We start from the raw sequence: 26,189 nt of genomic DNA, 5'->3' as shown, positions 1-26,189 counted from the left end.
TCATATGGCTGTAATTGGGTGGCGTGGGCTGGTTGGGCTGGTAAGGCCTGTTACCATCCTGTATCTCTAAATAAATTTAAAAAAAACAAGAAGTCCTTATGCTCAAGCCAGATTCATATTGGATGCAGTCAGATTAAGTCAGGTTTTAACTTTGCGCCCCAGCTCATTTTCAATTTATAGCAAAAACTGCTTTCCTTGCAACCCGTACATTAGTTTGACATTGGGTAAAAATATTTTTGCAAATGTAAAAGGAATTACATCCACATTAGATTATACTTTAGAAAAATTATAGTTTAGATTAGTAGAGGTCAAACTGAATTGAATCAAGGCAGAATGGTGGAAATAATCAGGACATGCAGAGATACAGCAAGTTAATATGTCAGTTGATGCCCTTTTATAACTCGTATCAGCAAGATATGTAACATTAAATTTGCAGGGAAGAGGGGTGGAACTGGAGAGAACACAAGGTAAGGTGAAGGTAATAAAGATCATATTAAAAATTAAATATTAGCTTTGTGTGTTTCAGTGTGACAAATAGTGAAATGTGTCTTTGTATCATATCAGATCAGAGAGGATTATACTGGGGGCAGTCTGCAAATGTCACCACTCTAGATGCAAACACAGCATGCCCAAAACTTGCTAACCATAAACCTAACTGTATGTCTTGGAATGTGGGAGGAAACCGGAACACCCGGAGAAAACCCACATGGTCATGGGAAGAATGTACAAACTCCTAGTAGACAGTGGACAAGATTACTATGTTGAAAGCAAAAAGTACTGTGTTTTATTTTGGTATTTGGGTGCATATTTCACGTACTTTACACTGTTTTGGCAAAGTATCTTCTTCCTCCAACCAAAATTAACTCTACAGCTGTTTGACTGTTGCACAAAAGCACTGTATTTTATAGCAGGGAGCACTTTGAGGTCCCTATAAGTTATTCATTTAGTTCATTTCATCTGACCTTTACAAATGTGGCATGTTGCTTCTTATTTACAAGAAATCATTTAACAGGTTGCTAAAATGTATTAAGTTTTCTGCTGCTGTCATCACTTTCCATCTAATGACTGTAAAATCAGAACAATTCTTAGATTTATGCCCCCTAGTGTCTGATTATTTTTTCCCTAATCATCTTCATCTCAGAATACCACTCCACGTTCTGTTTCCCTATCCATTTATTAAGTATAATCTCAGATCCAAATCATTTCAGAGAATCCCTTCAGTATCTTTAAACAAAAAAAGTTCCCATTTACGTGTTCATCAACAAACCCAATACAACAGGTGTTTTTGTGGTCTAGTGAATTGATCTCTCTTTGAAGCCAAACCTGAATTCTTAGACACCTTCCTCTGGGACACGATACCCCCAAAAAACATCAGACACCCGTCTGCCACACAGTCATGGATCTCCTTTCCTCAGGAAGAGCACTCCTCCACAGCTTCAACCTTGCAGTGCCCCACTCAGCCGAGTACACCTGACATTCAGCAGAAGACTCACAAGCAAGGCCCTTTGATCAGATGCACTGTCTCCCTCTTGCCCCACTGAACTTATTTCTTCTTACCTTGATTCTATTTTTCCCCCAGCCCATTCCCTTCCCACTTTCATCACCGACACTCCTTCACTTTGACGGTTTCCCATTTTCCTGGTCTCACCCTATCAAAGATACTTCCTTAGTTCTACCCTCCACCATCTTCTCTGAAAATTAACTTGTTTTCTTTCCCCTGATCTGATGAAGTCTCAGACATAATATGTTAACTGTTTCTCTTTCTACATAAGGTGTGACGATCCAGTCGTGATAACCGCTTGTACCATGGAATAGGGCATGTGCAACGGCTTTTCCACTTTAAAAGCTTCCCTGCACAGGTTCCTATCACCATCGTCAAAACCAACATTCTAACTGTAGTGTAACCGCCAAATGATTCAGAATAATACATTTACTGCATTTACTTTAATTATCAATGGCCAATTTCCATTACAATAACTGTAAATAATAACTGCAAAGTCAAGAAGTGGTACATGATTTTAAAAAACCTTCAAAATTCACCTGTCTCAATGAACAGCACACAACTAGGGCAGATTAGGAAAATGTCTTAAGCCATAATGAAGAGTCCTCAAAAGTGAGTCGATAGCTAATGTTCCCATAACCTATGGACTCACTTTTAAGGACTCCATCTCAGGTTCTTGATATTTATTGCTTATTTATTATTATTTCTTTCTTTTTGTATTTGCACAGTTTATTGTATTTCTTTTGCACAATGATTAAACACCTACGTAGGTGTAGGATTTAATTGATTCTGTTATGGTTATTATTCTGTTATGATTTATTGAGTGTGCCCACAAGAAAATGAATCTCAGGGTTGTATATGGTGACATAAATGTACTTAATAAATTTACTTTGAACTTGGGTAAATAACGGCAGACAGTAAGATTGAGGTACACATGTAAAGTTGACAATAATTGGATGGGTAAGTTCATAGAATCAAAGTAACCTAGAGCAGAGAGAATGGGTTTTTATGGCCCACTTCATCCATGCTCACCACAATGCTAATCCTATTTGTCCTGTTAGACATGAATATTTCAGACAACTTGAAGTTTAGAAGTACATGGATTAAGTTCTGAGGACCTGTGAAAAAATATGCCAGCACAGGTAGCAGAACAATTGAGGATACAAAGTGGAAGTTTATACAGTGATATGCAATATGTAATATAGAAGAGAAAAAAAATTAAAATCAATTACAGAATACGTATATTGAATAGATTTAAAAAGTGCAAAAAAACTTAAATACTGTATATTTAAAAAAAGTAGTGAGGTGTTGTCCAATGGTTCAATGTCCATTTAGGAATCGGATGGCAGAGGGGAAGAAGCTGTTCCTGAATCGCTGAGTGTGTGCCTTCAGGCTTCTGTACCTCCTACCTGATGGTAACAGTGAGAAAAGGGCATGCCCTGGGTGCTGGAGATCCTTAATAATAGACACTGCCTTTCTGAGACACTGCTCCGTGAAGATGTACTTTTGTTCACAATTTTGTTACATCGAAGGCATACTTTAGTAAGTGACTTTATACTATTCTGAAAGGACTAAGTCAAACAAAAGACTTACCCTCTGAAATAACTGAATTCTTCAAGGTACTTAGCTGATGCTGCTCCAATAAACACTGATGGAATGGCGATTTGTTTCAAAATATCAACTGTAAAATAAAAAACATTATGTGAACTTCAGCACTGAAAGGAAATTTAAATCAAGAAACAGCAAATGTTATTGTTTTCTCCTCAGGTCTCCCCCCCCCCCCCCAATACGTTTTTGAATTCAGAACAGCAATTGTACACTGGGATCATGGGGAGCAGGACCATATATGCAGGGGCATAAATTAAGTTAGTTAATAAAATTCTAAAACCTGTGCAAGTTTGTGCACCATTCTCCTTTCCAATAATGTCACTGCATTAGATTTTAGTTTAAGAAATTGAGGAAAAATTTCCTTTTGGCAAGTGATTCCCTCCTCATGGGAAGTTTAAGCTCCAGAAGCGTAAATTGCAGATTTCAACATGACACCAAAACAGCTGGTTTCAAATCTATGACTGTCAGTCAGAGTTGTTTTTAATAATAGTGCTAGAAAATTATGAAAGCTTAAAACATTATTTGATATATATTTTATGTTTTTTTTCTCTCTCACCCGATGGGTGGTGTGTACGTCTATTTTTCCCTCAATCTCAGGACCTCTTCCAGAGGCCTGGAAGCTTGAACATTTGGCACAGTATCCTTGCTGTCTCTAGTTGCGTGCTCTGCTGGCTGAAACTTCAGATGTTGTTCACGGGATTTGTTGGGGCTACTCTCCCAGTCCAAGTGTCATAGCTCCAAGTGCTCCTATCACCACCGGGATTACTCTGGCTTTAACCACATCCTTTCTATCTGCTCTTTTAAGCCTTGGTATTTCTCCAACTTCTCATATTCTTTCTTCCTGATGTTATTGTCATTCAGGATTGCCACATCTATTACTATTGCTTTCTTCTGTTCCTTGTCCAGTATTACTGTGTCTGATTGGTTGGCCAGTACCTGCTTATCAGTCTGTATTTGGAAGTCCCACAGGATCTTCGCTCTGTCATTCTCCATTACCTTCTCGGGATTTTCCCCCATTTAGTCTACTTCCGGGGCGCTTAGGAGCAACTCGAGTAGCAGCAGTACTCTCAATGGATAGGATTAAATATTCTCGCTTCAGCCTGGTAACAGCTAAAAAGCACAACTGCTTCCAAGGTCAGTACAGTCAACAAAGATGTCTTAATGCATTTAAATGAACTACTGCTGCTTAAAACTGACAAAAACAACACCGATTGTGGACGAAAGCGTCCATGTAGGATTCCACTGAGGAAACATGGCTGTAGATCAAGGATACAAGTGTGTTTAAGGAAACGGGGTTTTAAACTCCCAATACCAACTATCTTGCTGGCAAACATGCAGTCTCTGGTGATTAAAATTGATGATTTCAGAGCTAGGATGCTAAATCAGGGGCATTAGGACCACATGTCCTTTGTTTCACAGAATCCTGGTTAACCCCTTCTGTATCAGATGCAGCAATTCAGATCGACAGGTTTACTGTACACCGTCAGCATAGATCTATAGGGTCTCTCACAACCAGAGTTGGAGAAGTATGCCTCAAGTCAACTCTTCTTCGTGCACAAATATATCAGAGCAGTCCCAGTTATGCTCACCAGACCTGAAATATCTAGCAGTTAAATGCCGTCCTTTTTACCAACCATGGGAGTTCTCCGGGGTCATTTGGTAGCAGTATACATTCCACCTTGGGCCAATGTCAATCAAGCTTTAGATGATCTAAGCAATGGGATCAACATGCTTGAAACAGCCCACCCTAACGCCTTCACCATTGTTTTGGGAGATTTTAACCAGGCCAGTCTGAAAAGAATCAGTAAGCAATTACCATCAACAGATCACTTGCAATACCAGAGGAAACAACACACTGGACCATTGCTACACCACCATCAAGAATGCCTACTGTGCTATTCCATGCCCTCACTTCAGGAAGTCTGATCACCTGGCTGTACTTTTGCTCCCAGAGTATAGGCAGAGACTGACAGGATTGCTTTGAATTGGTGGACTGGAATGTATTCATCTTCGAACCTGGATCAGTATGCTGCAGTTGTTACTGACTTCATTAAAATCTGTGTGGATGAATCAGAAGATAAACCTGCTGAAGGCTAGATCTGCAGTATTCAAGTCTGGCGACCCAGGCCTGTACCAGAAAACCAGGTGTGAGTTGCAGAGGGCTATTTCAAAGGTGAAGAGACAATTTCGAATGAGGTTGGAAGTGACATCAGATGTACGACAACTCTGGCAGGGTTTGCAAGACATTATTTCCTACAGAACGAAAACTAAATAGCATGAATGGTAGCGATGCTTCATTACCAGATGAACTCAACGCCTTCTATGCCCACTTTAAAAGGGAGAACATAACTCTGTGAAGCTCCCTGCTGCACCTGTTGACCTTGTGATCTCTGTCTCAGAGTTTGATGTTAGGCCGTCTTTAAAGAGAGTGAACCCTCACAAGGCAGAAGGTCCCAATGGAGTACTGGTAAGGTTCTGAAAATTTGTTCCAACCAACTGGCAGAAGTAATCAAGGACATTTTCAACCTCACTGCTACAGGCAGAAGTTCTCGCTTCAAAAAGGCAACAATTATACCAGTGCCTAAAAAGAATAATGTGAGCTGCCTTAATGACTATCACCCAGTAGCACTCACACCTACAGTGATGAAATGCTTTGAGAGGTTGGTCATGACTAGACTGAACTCCTGCCTCAGCAAGGACCTGGACCAATTGCAATTTGCCTATCACCACAATAGGTCAACAGCAGATGTAATCTCAATGGCTCTTCACATGGCCTTAGACCACCTGGACAACACAAACACCTATGTCAGGATGCTGTTCATCGACTAGAGCTCAGCATTTGATACCATCATTCCCCCAATCCTGATTAAGAAGTTGCAGAACCTGGGCCTCTGTACCTCCATCTGCAACTGGATCCTCAGCTTCCTAACCAGAAGACCACAGTCTATGCGGATTGGTGATAACATATCCTCCTCGCTGATGATCAACACTGGTGCACCTCAGGGGTGTGTGTTTAGCCCTCTGCTCTACTCTCTCTATACCCATGACGGAGTGGCTAGGCATAGCTCGAATACCATCTATAAATTTGCTGAAGATACAACCAATGTCGGTAGAATCTTAGCTAGTGAAGACAGGATGCACAGGAGTGATATATGCCAACTAGTGGAGTGGTGTCGCAGCAACAACCTGGCACTCAATGTCAGTAAAACGAAAGACCTGATTGTGGACTTCAGAGGGGTAAGGCGAAGGAACACATACCAATCCTCATAGAGGGATCAGAAGTGGAGAGAGTGAGCAGTTTCAAGTTTCTGGGTGTCAAGATCTCTGAGGACCTAACCTGGTCCCAACAAACTGATGCAATTATAAAGAAGGCAAGACAGCAGCTATACTTCATTAGGAGTTTGAAGAGATTTGGTATGTCAACAAATACACTCAAAAACTTCTATAGATGTACCATGGAGAGCATTCTGACAGGCTGCATCACTGTCTGGCATGGAGGGGCTACTGCACAGGACTGAAAGAAGCTGCAGAGGGTCGTAAATTTAGTCAGCTCTATCTTAAGTACTAGCCTACAAAGCACCCAGGGCATCTTCAATGAATGGCTGTCTTAGAAAGGCAGTGTCCATTATTAAAGACCTCCAGCACCCAGGGCATGCCCTTTTCTCACTGTTACCATCAGGAAGGAGGTACAGAAGCCTGAAGGCACACACTCAGTGGTTCAGGAAATGTTTCTTCCCCTCTGTCTTCTGATTCCTAAATGGACATTGAACCCTTGGACACTACTTCACTTTTTAATATATATTATTTCTGTTTTTTTTGCATGATTTTTAATCTATTCAATATATATTGATTTATTTTTTTCCTTCTAAAATATGTATTGCATTGAACTGCTGCTGCTAAGTTAACAAATTTCATGTCATATGCCGGTGATAATAAACCTGATTCTGAATGTCCGATCCATACACAGCTCAGATGTTCCTGTACACAATTCCTGCCGCTCAGTGTATGCTGTCCGTACCGGTATCTTGCACCCTGCTGCTATGTGCTGGATGGTTTCAGCAGATTGCTTGCACAGTCTGTATCTTGGGTCTTGTCTGGTGTGACAGAGCCCTGCTTCTATAGCCCTTGCGCTCAGTGCCGGTTCTTGTGCAGCCATGAGCAGTGGCTCTGTGCCGTCCCTCAGCCCTGCCAATTCCAGCCATTGGTAGGACTTTCTTTTGTCAGTCAGTGTACCTGGCATCCGCAAACTTACCACATTTCCTACATTCCCATCCACAAAATATCATAACAGTAAAGACCCAGCACCAATAGCTACAAGACACCACTAGTCACAGACTACCAATTAGAAAAATGTCCCCTTCCACCACTCATCTCTGCCTCCCATTACCAAGCCAATTTTAGTCAGAGTCACACAGCATTGTACTTTTTGATCCAATTAGCCAGTTTACTTGGATCCCAAATGCCTTAACTTTCTGGACAAGCCTACCAGGTAGGACCTTGTCAAACTAGTTCATGCAGACAACATCTACTGCGCTACCTTCATCAATCTCCATTACCTCAAGAAAATTCAATAAAATTAGAGGATTTCAGATTAGCTTCATTTGTCACATATACATTGAAACATTGCACCATGCAGTGAAATGTGTTCATATTCATCAATGACCAAAAAAGTTCGAGGATGCACAGGGAGTGGTCCGCAAGTCTCACCAGGATTCTGGTACCAATATAGTATGCCCACAACTCCCTAATCCACACATCTTTGGAATGTGGGAGGAAACTGGAGCATGCAGAGGTAATCCACAGGGTCACAGAAGGGGCATAAAAACTCCTTACAGAGCCAGGAATTAAACCATGATCGCTGGTGCTGTAAAACATCCCACTAACTGCTATGCTGCCATGCCACCTCAAAGTCATTCCCTTGCATAAAGCCATGCTGATTATTCCAAATCAGTCCTTGACCTTGTCCTTCCAGATGTACAGTTCTACCATGGGCTTCCCCACCACCTAGGACATCTTTAAAAGGTTATGCTTCAGGAAAAAAGATGGGAGGACATCCATCATTAAGGAATCCCAGTACAAAAAACATGCTCTCTCCTCATTACTTGCATCAGAGAAGAGGTACAGGTGCCTGAAGGTACACAGTGTTTTAGGAATGGCTTCTTCCCCTAGGCCATCAGATTGGCTGACGATACAACCATTGTTGGCAGAACCTCAGATGGAGACGAGAGGGCGTACAGGAGCAAAATATATCTGCTAGTTGAGTGACGCTGGAGCAGCAACCTTGAACTTAACTTCAGTAAGATCAAAGAGATGATTGTGCACTTCAGAAAGGGCAAGATGAGGGAACACTAACCAGTCCTCAGAGTGACCAGAAGTGGAGAGAGTGAGTAATTTCAAGTTCCTGGGTGTCAATATCTCTGAGGATCTAACCTGGTCTCCACATAACGGTACACCTATAAAGGCTGCAAGACAGCGGCTATATTTCACCCGAAGTTTTGAGGAGATTTAGTTTGTTGCGCAGAACATTCAAACTTCTACAGATGTACTGTGGAAAGCATTCTGACAGGCTGTATCACCATCTGGTATTGGGGTGGGGGGAGCAAACTGCACAAGATCAAAAGAAAGTTGTAAAATTAGTCATCTCCATCATGGGTACCAGCCTCCATAGTATCCGAGACATCAGGAGCAGTGTCTCAGCAAAGCGGCGTCCATTATTAAGGACCTCTATCATCCAGGACATGCCCTCTTCTCATTGTTATCATCAGGAAGGAAGTACAGAAGCCTGAAGGCACACACTCAGTGATTCAAGAACAGCTTCTTCCCCCCACTTTCTGATTTCTAAATGGGCTTTGAAACCTATGAACACTACTGCACTTCTTTTATTTCTGTTTTTGCGCTACTATTCTTAACTTAACTATTTAATATATAAATATTTACTTACTGCAATTTTTTTCTATATTTATCATGTATTATACTGCGGCTGCAAAGTTAACATATTTCACAACATATGCCAGTGATATTAAACCTGATTCTGAATCTTAATAGTTCTTGTCTTAATGCTACAACTCTCAATTTTTTCCAATAATTTCCCACTACAGAGACAAGGCTCACTTCGCCAGCCTGTGTTACCTAGTTTATACCTGCTGTCCTTAAATAAAGGAAGAACATTACCTATTTGTTGTAGCAATCAACTAGTCAGATATAGAGAAAACACTTTTGGAACAACAAATATAATCTTAAATTCTATTTGAAACAGAAGTGTGATTACCGTAGATTCCGGACTACAGAGCGCACCTGATTTTAAGCCGCTGGCACTAATTTTAGAAATAAAATCATTTTTTTAAATGTAAAGGCCGCACCGGATTTTAGGCCGCACCGGATTTTCGGCCGCAGGTGTCCCACGTTGTAATATGAGATATTTACACAGAAAGATATTACACGTGAGGATTTTTTTAACTTTTAATTAAATCCATATGGTAACAAAAACAAATACATATTGCAAATGCTTTTTTTCGAACCGTGCCCGTACGCGGCTACTTTTAAATATACGTTGCGTATACTTCTTTACTGAACAACATTCCAATATCTCCTAACGACTGGTAAAAAATATATATACTGCAGCCTACCAGGAAAAGTTATTGATACCTTTAACTTAAAAGCAGAGTTCGCTCAGATCCAAAGCCGCTCGCGTAATCCGCTCCCCCCCTCCTTTCCGTTTCATCGCAAACGGCATTTAAAAGCAGATTTCGCTCGGATCCAAAGCCGCTCGCGTAATCCGCTCCCCCCTCCTTTCCGTTTCATCGCAAACGGCATTTTCCCACAAGACGCCGCGAAACCGGGTGTGACGTCATAGCATCCCGCGATGTAGTACAGAAAACAAATATAGTTTAAACTAAGTAGGGTAGGTAGCACAATGCTTCGAGTGTTTTCCATGTTGATGAGGGTGAGTACAAATGACTGATTTACAATAATTTAATTGTGAAAGTGCGCTTGATTTATCGTACAATTTCATTGGACCTCTGTGAACTACTCATCAATTTTATTGGTCTACTGTTACGAGGCAAAATGTTTACGAGGCGGCATGAAAAAAATAATGTATTAGCCGCTCTGGATTATTGGCCGCAAAGTTCAAAGCTGTTCAAAATGTGGGAAAAAAGTAGCGGCTTAAAATCCGGAATCTACGGTACTACAGATGCCACAACACTTGTGCCACAATTGCAGCTTGCAATTTTCTGCATGTGGTTGCAAATTACGTGGGCAAGTTATCTATTTTGAATTATTTAGTTATAATGGGATTGAAGAATAAATCCCAGATCCTGTTGGCACCTATTTGTATTTTTAAATTTCATGTCCGAGTTACTACATCTGTGGAGCTGAAAAAATGTGACCAGAAAATGATCAGGTGGGTTTGGTTTGTGCAAGTCAATCAGCTTATATGAAACTATATTTCACTCAAGCAATGCACTCAGGAGTGTTCTGTTCTACTGCTTATTTATCAGCATGCAAGGTAGAGAGTACTTCATCACTACAGTCACGGCATCTGCCGTTGGACAAATTTCACTTTTGTCTGCTTATGAAGAACTTTTTTTTACAAACTTAAGAGATCAATAAATACGTGGAGTTGCCAGGTTTATTGCTTTGTCTAGATGCATGGCCAATAGGTGAGCGTGAAGTGTCTAGTAACAATGCTCTTAAGTGGGGGGCAGACTTGATAAACTTTCCATTTGAGTCAGGTCTATGTTCTGAATAAATCAGAGGCTCTGGGGGATTTTTAAGACGCAACAGACGTCCTCTAATGTGCACAAGATAATGTGCACCTTGTATAGTAAAAGCAAAATCCTTTTTACCAAATCCATTTGCTTCCTGTTTAACTATCATCTTTTGCTGTCCAGCTGCAATATTTAACAAAAACAGTAGAAAATTAGTAGTGATTAGAAACATGATCTCATTACAGGAAAAATTCCTGGTAATGTACATTAGCTATGAACTTGTGGTCAGTTGCAATAGCCTTGCAATTGAACACAGAACAAAGAATGAACTTAACCAATGTGGACATCTAACAGGAACTTGTGGTTGGAAGCTGCCTCAATCCTTCATGGTAAATGCCCATGCATTGCCTCGGCCATTTATAACACATGAATTGAGTGTGAGAGTTAGACCAAATCCTAACCATGATGTAAAAAAAAAGTCAAACACCAATGATATTTGGTATTATAAACATTGAGAAATATATTCAAGAGCTCAAAAATATTTAACTTAAATTAAAAATCATAAACCTTATGTTGTCTTCTACACACTGGTTGAATGAATGCCCAAGTTGGGCAGTCTTTCATTGATTCTGTTACAGTTATTATTCTATAGATTTATTGAGTACGCCCAGGGTTGTGTATGATGACATACATGTACTTTGATAATAAATTTACTTCAAAACTGTTTTTGAAAAACATTTTGAAACATTCAAATTTAAAAACTCTCTTTAGCTGTTATATCCAATTCATAGTCATAGAGCACAGAACAGAAACATGGGAGGGATATGCTAACACTTCCAACAAAATCTGGCCAATCTAATGTGCTTTGAAATGTTATTCCACGCTTCTTATTATTTGTCCATCACACCAACAACTGCAAAAGCTAATACAGTATACTGCTAGAGTGCCCAGGCAGGCTTATTTTTCAATACTCTTAGTTTAATGTTGGTGCAGAGAAAATCATAGTAGTTCGAGTTATTAGAGAAACAAGTAGTGATGCTTTGGAGGACTTTATTACTAGAGAGGAGGTATTTGCAGATTTACTGTGCAGTAAAGTAGATAAATCCCTAGGGCCTGACCGAATGCATTCTCGGATTTTGTGGGAGGGTAGAGAGGAAATTGTGAAAACCCTTGCAGGGATATTTGCTTCAGCATTAGCTGCTGGTGAAGTCTCCAAAGAATGTTAGGCAGCTAATGTTGTTCCATTGTTTAAAATATGTGGCAAAGGTAGGGCTGAATTGTAAGCTCAAATGTTGACAGTGAAGAGGGGGAAATCTTGAACAATGGCAAATAGGTCAAGGATAGGCAATGGTTTCAATAATCCATTTAATATGGTTTAAAGTGATGTATTTTGTAAAGTCAAACCAACATAAGACTTGTACTAAGAATGGTAGGGAGCTAGGCAGTGTAACAGAGGAACTTTGGAGTACAAAATCATAGTTGGTTAAATGAGGCATCACAAGCAGACAGAGGGACGAAGAAGGCATTTAACACGCTGACCATCAGTCAGAGCTATGAATATGAGAGTTGGGACATTATGTGACAAGTTATTGGTAAGGTCACAATTGGAGTCCTGTATGCAATTTTGGACACCATTGCTGGAAAAAAGTAGTTAAGCTGGCAAGAGTGCAGAAAAGATTTGTGAGGATGTTGTCAGGACTAGAGGGCCTGAGTTATAGGTAAAGGTTGGCCAAGCTAGGTGTTTTATTCCTTAGAACACAGGATAGTAAGAGACAGCCTTATAGAGGTGTTTAAATCTATGACAGACCCAGATAAGGTGGGAGATAGCAGTCTTTTCCCCAGAGTTGGGGAATCCAAACCTGGGGGGGGGGGGGGGGATTGAAAAGATTTAAAAAGGGCAACTTTTTCAACACAGAGGGTGGTGAGCATACGGAACGAGCTGCCAGAAGTGAAGAAGATGGGTATAATGTAATATCATTTAAGAAGCACTTAGATAGACACATGCACCCCTTAATATCTTACCTCCCTTCCCCCCCCCCCCCCCCCCACCAGGCTGGGCCAAATGAAAGAAATTGGATTCAAACAATGCTGGTGGAACACAGCAGGCCAGGCAGCATCTATAAGGAGAAACACTGTCGACATTTCGGGCCGAGACCCTTCGTCAGGACTCAGATTGGAATCAGATGGGTAGGCACAGTCAGCATGAATTGGTTGGGCCAAAGGGCTTGGGTCTGTGTTGTATTGCTCTATGACTCTGTGACAGATAATTGAGGTGTGCATAAAAGTCCTAATAATTCTATTACTCTCAATGATCTGGGACCGACGTACATCACAGAATCACTTTTGTTTTTAAACTCTGCTCAAGATCTCAGGTCTTCTTCCACCAGTCTCTTAAATTTAAACAATCTCCCTCAAAAGAAATTGACAGATCAGCTTTTTTTTTGAGAAACTGAACAATGGGATTCAATACCTAAAACTAAGAGACGCGTATCAGTTGACACTTTCAAACGTCAGCTCAAAACCTTTTTATTTAACCTTGCTTTTAACTAACATTTGTTTTCTTAATTTTTATATTTGCATTTGTAAATCAATGTGGACTAAATCGTTTGTATGAAAAGTGCTCTATAAATAAGTCAAAAAAATAAAGTATTCTGATTATTTCCCAACTATTCCCAGAAAAATGGTACAAGCACTGTACAAATACAGTATATCATAAATTCCTTTCTCCTTAGATCACTGAAAAAAGATTGCTGCTCATTTCAGCCTTATATTGCTTCATTTGAAAACATCAAGGACTTCTAACATTCAGGAAACAGACCTCAACAGTTGTAAAATGAATATCCGGTGTGACCAGACTTCCTAATCAATAGAGATTCCAGTTGATCTAATTGTTAGAACACAAGGCCTTCTGTATAGAAGAGAATACTTCATCTGTTTCCTAAAATTTCAGTAGCATATAGCACTAACTCTTCCTTGGTGTTGGGGGAGGGTCTGTACAAATAATGTAGGGAGAGTTTCAGTGCGTGATTCATTGCTCACAGCCTCATTCCCTTCTCCCAAATTTGAAACATCTTTCTCAACTTCATGATAAAAGCTTCAGATTGGCACCAACAAGCAATCTTTTAATTAGCAGTAAGAGCTGTAATTTTATAAAAGTAAAAAAAAACTTGCTCACTAAGTATGTTGCACAATCTTTTCATAAAATGAAGAGCTGGCAAACATGAAAATAAAGGTCTCTTGTACATTGGCAGCAGTAAGGAAAGAGTGATCTAGATTATTTTTTCTGATTATTGGAAAATTGAATGTGTTCAAGAGTCCCATGTCCTACAGTGGTGCTAGAAAGTTTGTGAACCCTATAGAATTTTCTCTACTTCTGTATAAATATGACCTCAAATGTGATCTGATTTTCACGCAAGTCCTAAAACTAGATAAAGAGAACCCAATTAAATAAATAACACAAACACATTATACTTGTTCATTTATTTATTGAAAAAAATGATCCAATATTACATATATTAGTTGGGAAAAGTATGTGAACTTCTGAGGTAATGCCTTCTACAAAAGCTATTTAGAGTCAGGTGCTCCAATCAATGAGATGAAATTGCAGGTGTGGGTTGTCAGAAGTGTCCTGCCCTTTTAAAAAGGCACACAAAGTCAGTTTACTGACAGAGCCTGCTCTTCTCAAGAAAGATCTGTTTATGTGCACCATATATCAATGAAAACAACTTTCAGGGGACCTTAGAAGAATTGTAGAGTTCATTAAGCTGGAAAAGGCTACAAAAGCATTTCTAAAGACCCGAGTGTTCACAGTCCACAGTAAGAGAAAATATCTACAAATGGAGGAAACTCAGTACTGTTGCTACTCTCCCCAGGTAGCATCCTGCAAAGATTACAGGAGCACAATGTGCAATGCTGAAGAAGGTGAAAAAGAAATCAAGGGTAACAGCAAACGGCCTGAAGAAATCTCTAGAACTTGCTGAAGTCTCTGTTCCTGTGCCCACTATAAGAAAAACAAGGAATCGGAATGGTGTTTATGGAAGGAAACCACAGAGGAAACCACTGCTCTCCAAAAGACCACCTGGATGTTCGACAATGTTCTGTGGACAGATGAGACAAAAGTTGAACTTTTTGGCAGAAATGTACATTGTTACGTTTGAAGGAAAAAGGGCACTGCACAGTAACACCAAAACCTCATCCGAACTGTGAAGCATGGTAGAAGGAGCATCATGGTTTGGGGCTGCTTTGCTGCCTCAGGGCCTGGACAGCTTGCAATCATTGACAAAACGATTAATTCAAAATTGTGTCGAGACATTTTACAGGAGCATGTCAGGGTAGCAGTCTGTCACCTGAAACTTAATAGAAGTTGGATAATGCAACCAGACAAGATCCAAAAGACATGAGTAAGTCAACAACAGAATGGTTTAAAGAGAAGAAAATTCATGTTTTGTAATGGCCGAGTCAAAGTCCTGACCTTAATCCTATAGAAATGTTGTTGAAGGACCTGAAGCAAGCAGTTCATCAAGTCAAATCAAGTCACTTTTTATTGTCATTTTGACCATAACTGCTGGGACAGTACACAGTAAAAACGAGACAACATTTATCAGAACCATGGTGCTACATGAACAATACAAAAACTACACTAGACTACAGACCTACCCAGGACTGCATAAAGTACACAGAACAGTGCAGGCATTACAATAAATAATAAGCAAGACAATAGACACAGCAGAGGGCAGTAGGTTGGTAGTCCGATGGCTTGGGGGGAAAATCTGTTTCATAAATAAACAGCTGAATGGCGGCGTCCGGGATTCCGTTCGTTTCTGTACTCCCGCCGAGTATTTCGTTGCCACAGATGTAGTCCAATTTAATGTCCACTGGAGAGCAGAAAGGACAGGAGAGCTGGCCAGTGTGGGCTTGCTTTTTTCCTGGCACGGACTCCTGCCCGCTTGCCTCGCATACCGCTTCCTCGCATACCGCTTACGAAGTCCCCAACTCCGGCCACTGAGATCAGGTGACTGAGGACTGCAAGCCCGATTCCCTCAGCAAGCTGAGGACGTGCAATCAAGGAAGCCCACCAACATCCCAGAGTTGAAACAGTTTTGTAAGGAGGAATGGCGTAAAAATCCTCCAAGCCAATGTGCAGGACCGAGCAACAATTACTGGAAATGGTTGTTTGAAGTTATTGCTGTACAAGGAGTTGCTGTACGGGGCGGGGGGGGGGGGGGGTCACACAAATTACTGAAAGCAAAGGTTCACATACTTTTTCCAACAAATACATGCAATATTAGATCATTTTTCTCAATAAATAAATGAACAAGTATAATATTTTTCATGTTATTTATTTAATTGGTTTCTCTTTATCTAGTTTTAGTACTTACACAAAGGTCTGATCACATTTTAGGTCATATTTATGCAGAAATAGAGTAAATTCTAGAGGGTTCACAAACTTTCAAGCATCACTGTATGTCTTATGTCCTATGTCATATCAAAGCGATATTACAATTGCTAGAAAATATAAATGAAAATATAATCTCCCCCCCACTTTAGCAAGACAAAAATTTCACTTCCATGTTATACTTTTATGAAATGTATATAAGAAAAATAAATTAATATACCGGTATTTTTCCTATGAAATAAAGCTTCACAGAAATATTTTTTAAAGCTTGGTATTATACAGGAGAAAATTAAACAATGGGGATTCCTTGAGGGCACAGCCAGTGGTTCACAGCAAGGTCACTATGTACACTGGGTGGAAAAAATCAGGCAGGGTAATCCAATTTAATCTCAGCAGACTGAGTAGAAATAATTTGCAGAGAATGCGACAGCATAAACTTCGTATAAACTAGCTTCAGGAGCAAGATGCCTAATGCTACAAATTGTTAACTTAAAGATCATACGACAAAGCAACAGACTGAATCTGCCACTCCATCATGGCTGATTTATTGTCCTTCCCTTAGCCATTTTCTTGTCTTCTCGCTATACCATAGAAACATAGAACATAGAAAACCTACAGCACAATACAAGCCCTTCAGCCCACAAAGCTGCGCCGAACATGTCCTTACCTTAGAAATTACCTAGTGTTACACATAGCCCTATATTTTTCTGAGCTCCATGTACCAGTCCAGGAGTCTCATAAAAGACCCTATCATAACCTTTTACGCCCTGACTAATCAAGAATCTATCAACCTCCACTTTGAATATATCAAATGACTTGACCGCCACAGTTGCCAGGGTCAAAGAATTCCACAGATTCACCACCCTGTGGCTAAAGAAATTCCTCACTGTTCTAAACGGAGATCCCTCTATTCTGAAGCAATGCCTTCTTGTCTGAGACTCCCCCACTATAAGAAACATCCTCTCCACATCTACTTCATCTTGGCCATTCAGTATAAACTTCAATGAGATTACCCCCCCCCCCAACCCCATTCTTCTATACTCCAGTGAGTACAGACTCGGAGTCATCAAGCACTCCTCAAATATTGATCTTTTCATTCTCGTGAACCTCCTCTACCTCCCTCTCCAATGCCAGCACATATTTTCTTAGATAAGGGGCCCAAAATTGCTTACAATACTCTACGTGCAGATTGACCAATACCTTATAAAGCCTTGCTTGTATACTCTAGTCCTCTCAAAATGAATGCTAACATTGCATTTGCCTTCCTTACCACCAACTCAACCTGCAAGTTAACCTTTAGGGAATCCTACATGAGGACTCCCAAGTCCCTTTGCACCTCTGATGTTTGAATTTTCTCCTCATGTAGAGAATAGTCTACACTTTTATTCCTTCTACCAAAATGCATGACATTACAGTTCCCTACACTGTATTTGATCTGCCACTTCTTTGCCTATTCTCCTAATCTGAGTCCTTCTGCAGAATCCTACATCCTCAACACTACCTGCCCCTCCACCTATCTTCATATTGTCCACAAACTTGGCCACAAAGCCATTAATTCCGTCATCCAAATCGCCGATGTATAATGTGAAAAGAAGTGGTCCCAACATTGACCACCAGGAAACAATACTCACAGGCAGTCAATAAAATTAGGCCCCCTTAATTCCCACTCTGTCTTCTGCCAGTCAGTCAATCTTCTATCCATGCTGGTATCTTTCCTGTAATACTCTGGGTTCTTATTTTATTAATCAGCCTCATTTGTGGCACCTCTCAAAGGCCCTCTGAAATCAACATCCACTGCCTCTCCTTTGTCTATCCTACCCCAATTTCTTCCTTCTCTGAGAATTTTTCCAACCCTTTGCTACACTATAATCCTTCCTAATTTGAATAAACTTGCAATTAGCATGCAATAGCATTCAGTGGAGCACAGTGCCACAGGGGTCGTGGCTGGGCCCATAACTGTTCACAATTTGGAAAATGTGGCTGAGTGTCACACACTAATGACACTGAACTGAATGGAAAAGAAATCTGTGCAGAGGATGCAGAGATACAGACAGGTTAAGTGAGTGGGCAAGAGCCTGGCAGATAGAGTACAAAGTTGGAAGGGAAAAAAGGTCAGATTATTCAATCAGTTTAAGATTTCAACAGGCTGTCACGCAGGGGGAATTGGGAATGCTTGTGCATGAATCACAAAAGGTTAGGTTGCAGGTGCAACAGGAATGGAGCAGACTTGATGGGCTGAATATCTTAATTCTGCTCCCATGTCTTACGGTCTCTTAAATTCAGACCCTCCAGCAATGAAGGTTAATGTTTAAGAGACCATTAGACATAGGAGCAGAATTAGGACAGTTGGCTCCACCATTCCACCATGCTGAATTATTATCCCTCTCAACTCCATTCTCCTGTCTTCTCCCCGTAACCTTTGACACTCTATCAATCTCTGTCTTAAATACACCCAATGACTTGGCGTGCACAGCCATCCATGGCAATGAATTCCACAGATTCGACACCCTCTTCTCAACTCTGTTCTAAAGGGATGTCCCTTTATACTGGGGCCGGGTCTTTTGGTTCTGGAGCAGGAAGATTATACTACATAGTCCCAGGCGATTTAATATTCACTGGAATTCAGGGTACTGGTAAGGCTACACCTGGAGAATTGTGTGCATTTCTGATTCTACTTACTTGAGGTGATTCACTGTATTGGGTTGCCTGAGACTATGCTCATTGGAGTTCAAAAAAAATGAAAGTAATCTTATTGCAACATTTAAATTATGAAAGGGATAGATATGATAGATGTGGGCAAGATGCTTCTAGTGCTTGGTAAGACTCGAACTAAAGGATATAGCCTTAGGATTAGGGGGAGTACATTTAGGACAGATGAGGAGGAACTGCTTTGCCCAGAAAATGAAAATTAAATTTTCTACAGACTACTTTAAATATATTTAAGACTGGTATATTTGTGCATAACAGTAGAATTAAGGGTTTTGGGGAAAAGGTGAATAAATGGAGCTGAGTCTGTGGCCAGGTGAGCCGTGATCTTATGGAATGGTAGAGTAGGCTCAAAAGGGCAGATGGCCAACTCCTATTTCTATTTCTTGTGCAATAAAGGATTTCTTAACAATCAAACAAAAAAAACCCAATTTTCTTGGTGGCCAAAATAAGATTCAAGAACACAGCTAGATCTTGTTTATTTGCATATAGTATTTTATCATTGTAGACAGCAGCTGAAAATGCAATCCCACAGGGCCAGCAACACAAGTTTAATCTCAAATTTCACTGACGTCTATGTGGAATTGCATGCCCTCCTTCTGACTGTATGGATTTTCCCTAGCTGTTCTGGTTTCTTCTCATGTCCCAAAGAAATGTTGACTGTTAGCTTAATTGGCCACCGTAAATTTTTCAGAAGATACGTGGGTGAAACAAAGGGCAATTAAAGGGAACATGAGAGAGACCAGGTTATTGGGAACTATGGGAAATGAGACTTATAACACTGTTCGGAATACTGAGTTGATAGCAAAATCCAAATGGCCTTCAATATCATGAGGAATAATAAGGCTTTATAAGGCACTGATAAGACTGCACTTGGAATATTGTAAGCAGTTTAGGGCCCCTTATCAAAGAAAGGATGTGCTGGCATTGAAGACAGTCCAGAGGAGGTTAATGAGACACCCTGGGAATGAAAGGGTTAATGTATGGGGAGTGTTATCATGATGGTTGTTGGCCTGTACTCACTGGAGTTTAGAAGAATGAGTATCTCATTGAAACCTATTGAATATTGAAAGGCCCAGATAGAGTGGATGTGAAGAGGATGTTTCTTATAGTGGGGGAGTATGGATCTAGAGGCCAGCCCCTCAGAATACAAGGATGTCCCTTTAAAATAGAGATGAGGAGAAATTTTTTTAGCCAGAGAATGGTGAATATGTTGAAGTCATTCGTACACATGGATGTGGAGGCCAAGTGTTGCATATAATTAAAGAGGAGGTTGATTAGCAAGGGCATCAAAGATCTTTTTAACAGAGAGCAGTCAGAAGTTGGAAAGGTTTCAGCAAGGCGGCAGGGGAATAGGGTTAGAGGGGTAATATATCAGTCATGATAGGATGGTAGATGACAGGTCGAATGGCCTAATTCTGCTCCCATGCCTTATAAGAAATGTAAAATTCAGATTTGGTAATTATTTCCTTTTATCCCCAACTGACAACAAATATAAACTGTAATGAACATGTGGTACAGAAGGGAGTATATGAACTGCATGCATATGAGACTAATAATCAGTCAAATGGAGATTGAAGGTATGGTGGAAAGGAGAGCATTACAAAACCAAGCAGAGAGTAGTAAAGGCAAAAGCAAACACATTACATCCCTCTCCTGTAAAGTCAGAATTAAATACAGACATCTAAAGTCCACAGATTAAACACACAGACTCTCAATTCAAAAGGACTAAAGATTACAGGGATAAGCGTAACTATAAAATAAGTAAAGCAAAAAGATAGTCTCTGTTCTTTTGGGGGCCAAAGGACAACATGTAGGCAATGGAGTTGGTCAAACTGATGTCCTGGAATGTCTCAGAGCGGGGCAATTCCGGGAGTGATTTTGCATTCTCAAAAATATTAACTCTTTCCTCACTTCTCTCAGGAGACAGAACAGGACTATACAAATTTAAACAGTTCATTCAGAAGCAGCACCCTGCATTCCTTTTCATCTGCTATTCCCAGGGTACATCAACGTACAGCTTGTTAGATATCACAATTAGAATCAGAATTAGGTTAAATATCACTGGCATGTGTCTTGAAATTTGTTGACTTTATGGCAGATGAAAAATGCAATATACAATAAAGGAAAATATTGAATTAGTTAGTATATTATATATATTAAATTGAATAGTAATTCAAAATCAGAAATACACAAGTATGAGATGGTGTTCATAGGTTCAATGTCCATTCAGAAATCAAATGGCAGAGGGGAAGAAGCTTTAACTGAATTGTTGAGTGTGTGCCTCCTTCCTGATGGTAACAATAAGAACAAGCCATGACCTGGGTGACGGGGATCCATAATTATGGGCACTGCCTTTTGAGGCATTGCTCCTTGAAGGTGTTCTGGATACTACTGAGGCTAGTGCTCATGATGGAGCTGGTTCTCTGCAGCTTACTTCAATACTGCGCAGTTGCACTCCTCCCCCCGCCCATACGAGACAGTGATACAGTCAGTTAGAAATTTTCAAATGTTTTGTGACATATCAAATCTTCTCAAACTCGTGAATTATACCCCTCAACCATCAGGCTCCTGAACCAGAAGGGTTAACTTCACTTGCCCCATTACTGAACTGTTCCATTAACCCATGGACTCACATTCACCCTCTTCATCTCAGGTTCTCAATATTTATTGCACTTTTTTTCTCTCTTTTGTATTACAGTTTGTTATCTTTTGTATTTTGGTCATTTATCCATCCTGTTGGGTGCAGTCTTCCACTGATTCTATCGTGTTTCTTGAATTTAGTGTATATGCCCACAAGAAAATGTATCTCAAGTTTGTATATGGTAGCATACAGTATATGTACTCTGATAATGAATTTACTTCGAACTTTGAGTTAACATGTTGGTTCAATAACAATTAAGAAGGCATTGACCGCAAGAATAGAAGCAATCTGTTCTAATTACTTAAAGCAGGGTGAAATACTATACACAGCTATGGTCATTCTTCACAAAGAAGCATATAATTGTGATAGACTGAGTGTGACAGATTGTTTCTGGGTTGGCAGGTTTATGCCGTGAAGAAAGATTAAGCAGATTGATTCTATCTGCTCAAGTTGAAAAGAACGAGAGGTGATCTCACAGAAATGAACAATTCCTTTTGCCCATAGTTTGACAGGACAGATGCAGGAATGAAGTTTATCTTGCCTGGGCTATCCAGGAATGATTATTATGATCTCAAAGGACTGGCCATTCAACATCACTATAAGCAATAGAAAATTACTTGACCTAGAATTAAATGAATCAACTAATTATCTACACTAGGAGTTCTGTGGGTTCAGTCACCGAGTATGTTTTAAAGATAGAACGAATTTTAGAAATAATGGAGATCAATGCATATACAATATGCTTTTTGCAGGAAAGTAGCACTGAAGTTAAATAAAGTATGATCCTAACCAATGGCAGAACAAGCATAATGGGCAAAATAACTTGCTCTTCTTTTGTTTAGAAGATAGAACAGTACAGTGCAAGACCTTAGGCCACAAAACCATTAGACCAAAAGACCATAAGATATAGGAGCAGAATTAAGCCATTTGGCCCATCAAGCCTCTCTACTTTCTCAAAACTACCTGCCCTTTCACCTATCTTCATATCAAATGCAAACTCTGCATCAAAGCCATCAATTCCATCATCCAAATCATTGACATATAACAAAAAGAATTGGCCCCAAAACAGGCCACTGTGAAACACCACTAGTCACTGGCAGCCAGTCAGAAAAGGCTATTTTATTCCCACTCTTTGCCTCCTGCCAATCAGCCACTGCTTTATCCATGCTACAATCTTTCTTTTAACAACATGGTTTCGTAGCTTGTTAAGCAGCCTTGTGTGACATCTTGCCAAAGGTCTTCTGAAAATCCAAGTACACATCAACTGATTCTCCTTTGTCGATCCTGCTTGTTATTTCTTTGAAGAATTCCAACAGATTTGTCAGGCAAGATTTTCCCTTGAGGAATCCATTCTGTCTATGGCCTATTTTATCATCTGCCTCCAAGTACCCTGAGACCTCATCCTTAATAATCGACTCCAATATCTTCCCATCCACTGAGGTAATTTCCTTTATTATAAATAAAGGAGTGACATTTGCAATTTTCCAGTCTTCTGGAACCATTCCAGAATTTAGTGATTCTTGAAAGATCATTATTAATGCTTCCACGAACACTTTAGCCTGCTCTTTCAGAATTTGGCAGTGTACACCATCTGGTCCAGATGACTTATCTACCTTCAGATCTTTCAGTTTCCCAAGAACCTTCTCTTTAATTATGGTAACTCCACACACTTCATGACCCCTGGCACCTGGAACTTCCACCATACTGCCGGTGTCTTCCACAGTGAAGGCTGTTGCAAAATACTTATTTAGTTCACCCGCTACTTCATTGTCCCCCAATACTACCTCTCCAGCATTGTTTTCCAAAGGTCCTATATCCACTTTCGCATCTCTTCTACACTTTATGTATCTGAAGAAACTTTTGGTATTCTCTTTAATAATATCGGCTAGCTTACTTTCATAATCCATCTTTACCTTCTTAATTACTTTTCTTAGTTACCTTCTGTTTTTTAAAAGATTCCCAATCCTCTAATTGGGATGAGACGTCTTAATAAGCTGGTAAGGAAGGCGGGCTCTGTCGTGGGCAAAGTACTGGAGAGTTTAACATCGGTAGCTGAGCGAAGGGCGCTGAGTAGGCTACGGTCAATTATGGAAAACTCTGAACATCCTCTACATAGCACCATCCAGAGACAGAGAAGCAGTTTCAGCGACAGGTTACTATCGATGCAATGCTCCTCAGACAGGATGAAGAGGTCAATACTCCCCAATGCCATTAGGCTTTACAATTCAACCGCCAGGACTTAAGAACTTTTTAAAAGCTATTATTAATGCTTTTTGAGATAGTGATCTAGATGCATATCATATTTTTTACTGAGTTAAGTATTGTATGTAATTAGTTTTGCTACAACAAGTGTATGGGACATTGGAAAAAAGTTGAATTTCCCACATGGGGATGAATAAAGTATCTATCTATCTATCTATCTATCTAATTTCCCTCTAATCATTGCTCTATTATATGCCTTCTCTTTGGCTTTTATGTTGGCTTTGACTTCTCCGTTAGCCACGGTTGTATCATCTTTCCTTTAGAATATTTTTTCTTTGGGATGTATACATCCTTTGACTTCTGAATTGTTTCTAGAAATTCGAGGCATTGTTGTTCTGCCATCATCCCTGCCAGTGTTCCTTTCCAATAAAAGGCCAACTCCTCTCTCATGCCTCTGCAATTCCCTTTACTGCACTTTAATACTGATACATTGGACTTTAGCTTCTCGTTCTCGATTTCAGGGTGAACTTGATCATACCATGATCAGTTGCCTTTAAGGGTTCTTTTACCTTAAGCTCTCTAATCATCTGGTTCATTGCACAACACCTAATCCAGAAAGCTGAGCCTCTAGTGGGCTCAACCACAAGCTGCTCTTAAAAAGCCATCTCATAGGCACCCTAGAAATTCCCCTTGCTGGAATCCATCACCAACTGATTTCCCCAGTCTACCTGCATATGGAAATCCCCCACGACTATTGTAATATTGCCCTTTTGGCATGCATTTTCTATCTCCCATTGTAATTTGTAGGCAAAATCCTTACTACTGTTTGGGGGTCTGTATACAACTTCCATCAGGGTCTTTTTACCCTTGCAGTTCCTTAGCTCTATCCACATGGATTCAACACCTTCCAACCCTATGTCACCTCTTTCTAATGATTTGATTTAATTTTTTTACCAACAGAGCAATGCCGCCCCTCTGCCTTCCTGTCTATCTTTTCAATATAATGTGTAACCTTGGCTATTAAGCTCCCAGTTATAATCTTTCAGCCATGATTCCGTGTGCTGCAAGTTCATCTACCTTATTCCATATACTGCAATACAACTTCTTCAGTCTTGTATTCACACTTTTCAATTTTGTCACACCATTCTCAAACTTTTGATTCCTAACTTTGTCTGAGGTCTTACCAACATCTGCCTCTACAACCTCTCCACTAACTGTTCTGGCACTCTGGTTCCCATCCCCCTGCAACTCTAGTTTTAACCTCACCATGCATTAACAACCCTTTCCACTAGGTTATTAGTCCCCCTCCAGTTCAGGTGCAAACAATCCCTTCTGTACAGGTCCCACATTCCCTGGAAGAGAGCTCCATGATCCAAAAATCTTGTGCCCTCCTTCCTATACCAACTCCTTAGCCATGTATTAAACTGTATAATCTTCCTAGATCCAGCCTCACTAGCACATGGCATGAGTAGTAATCCTGAGATCAGAACTCTGAAGATCCTGCCCTTCAACTTAGCACCAAACACCCTGAACTCCCTATGCAGAACCTCATCACTCGTCCTACCCATGTCATTGGTACCTACATGGACCATGACTCTAGCTATTCACCCTCCTACTCAAGAAGGCTGAAGACTTGATCAGAGATATCCTGGGCCCTGGCACTGAAGGGACAACATACCATCTGGGAATCTCACTCTTGCCCACAGAACCTCACAGAGACAGATTCGGTGTCAGACACCCAGCCACTGTGACTTTCCTCTGTTAGATTATCCCATTGCCCCACCCTGCCACAAAGAGTATCTGAAGTGATATATCTGCCGTTGAGGGGGATGGCCACAGGTGTACTCTGCAGTGGCTCCTTAACTCCTTTCCCCTTCCTGATGTCACCCAGTTTTCTGTGTCCTGCACCTTGGGTGTAACTACCTCTCATATATATGTCCCAGCTATCACCCCCTCAGCCTCCTGAATGATCCAAAGTTCATCCATTTCCAGCTCCAACTCCTTAACGTGGTTTGTTGATGCACTTCTCGCAATTGTACTGGTTAGGGATACTGCAAGACTCCCTGCCAAAGGAGCATTGTACTATCTTGCCTGTCATCTCTACCTAGCTGAGCAAATATAAAGAAGAGAAGGAAAAAAAAACTTGAGCTTTTCTTTCCGAGTGAGGCCTTCCTTTGCTGAAGCCTCGAAGAGCCAAAGCCTTAAGATCACCACTCTATGTCCACTCAGACGATAATCACTGTGACCTTGATTCTTACCTCGGTATGAACAAGGCACTTACATTTTTTATTAATGCACGAAGTCGGCAATGTTGTATTGACGTTTTAACTTACTACAAGATCAATCTAACACTTCCCTCCTATATAGCCCTTTATTTTTCTTTCATCCGTGTACCTTTCTTAACTGTCCTTAGTGTACTTACCT

General features: G+C 40.4%; 1 protein-coding gene across 1 annotated transcript in view; it reads right to left on the bottom strand.

Annotated features, from left to right (window-relative positions):
- Window positions 1-26,189, bottom strand: part of rnf13 (ring finger protein 13) — a 265,621-nt gene that overhangs the window by 62,632 nt on the left and 176,800 nt on the right. Inside the window, exon 6 of the mRNA XM_073041583.1 lies at window positions 3,095-3,182. Coding sequence (XP_072897684.1) covers window positions 3,095-3,182 — 88 coding nt within the window. The remainder of the gene's footprint in view (window positions 1-3,094; window positions 3,183-26,189) is intronic.

The sequence above is a fragment of the Hemitrygon akajei genome, chromosome 3 (assembly GCF_048418815.1).
Source record: "Hemitrygon akajei chromosome 3, sHemAka1.3, whole genome shotgun sequence".
In the NCBI taxonomy this organism is placed as follows: Eukaryota; Metazoa; Chordata; class Chondrichthyes; order Myliobatiformes; family Dasyatidae; genus Hemitrygon; species Hemitrygon akajei.
This window is presented reverse-complemented; position numbering and strand designations above follow the sequence as displayed.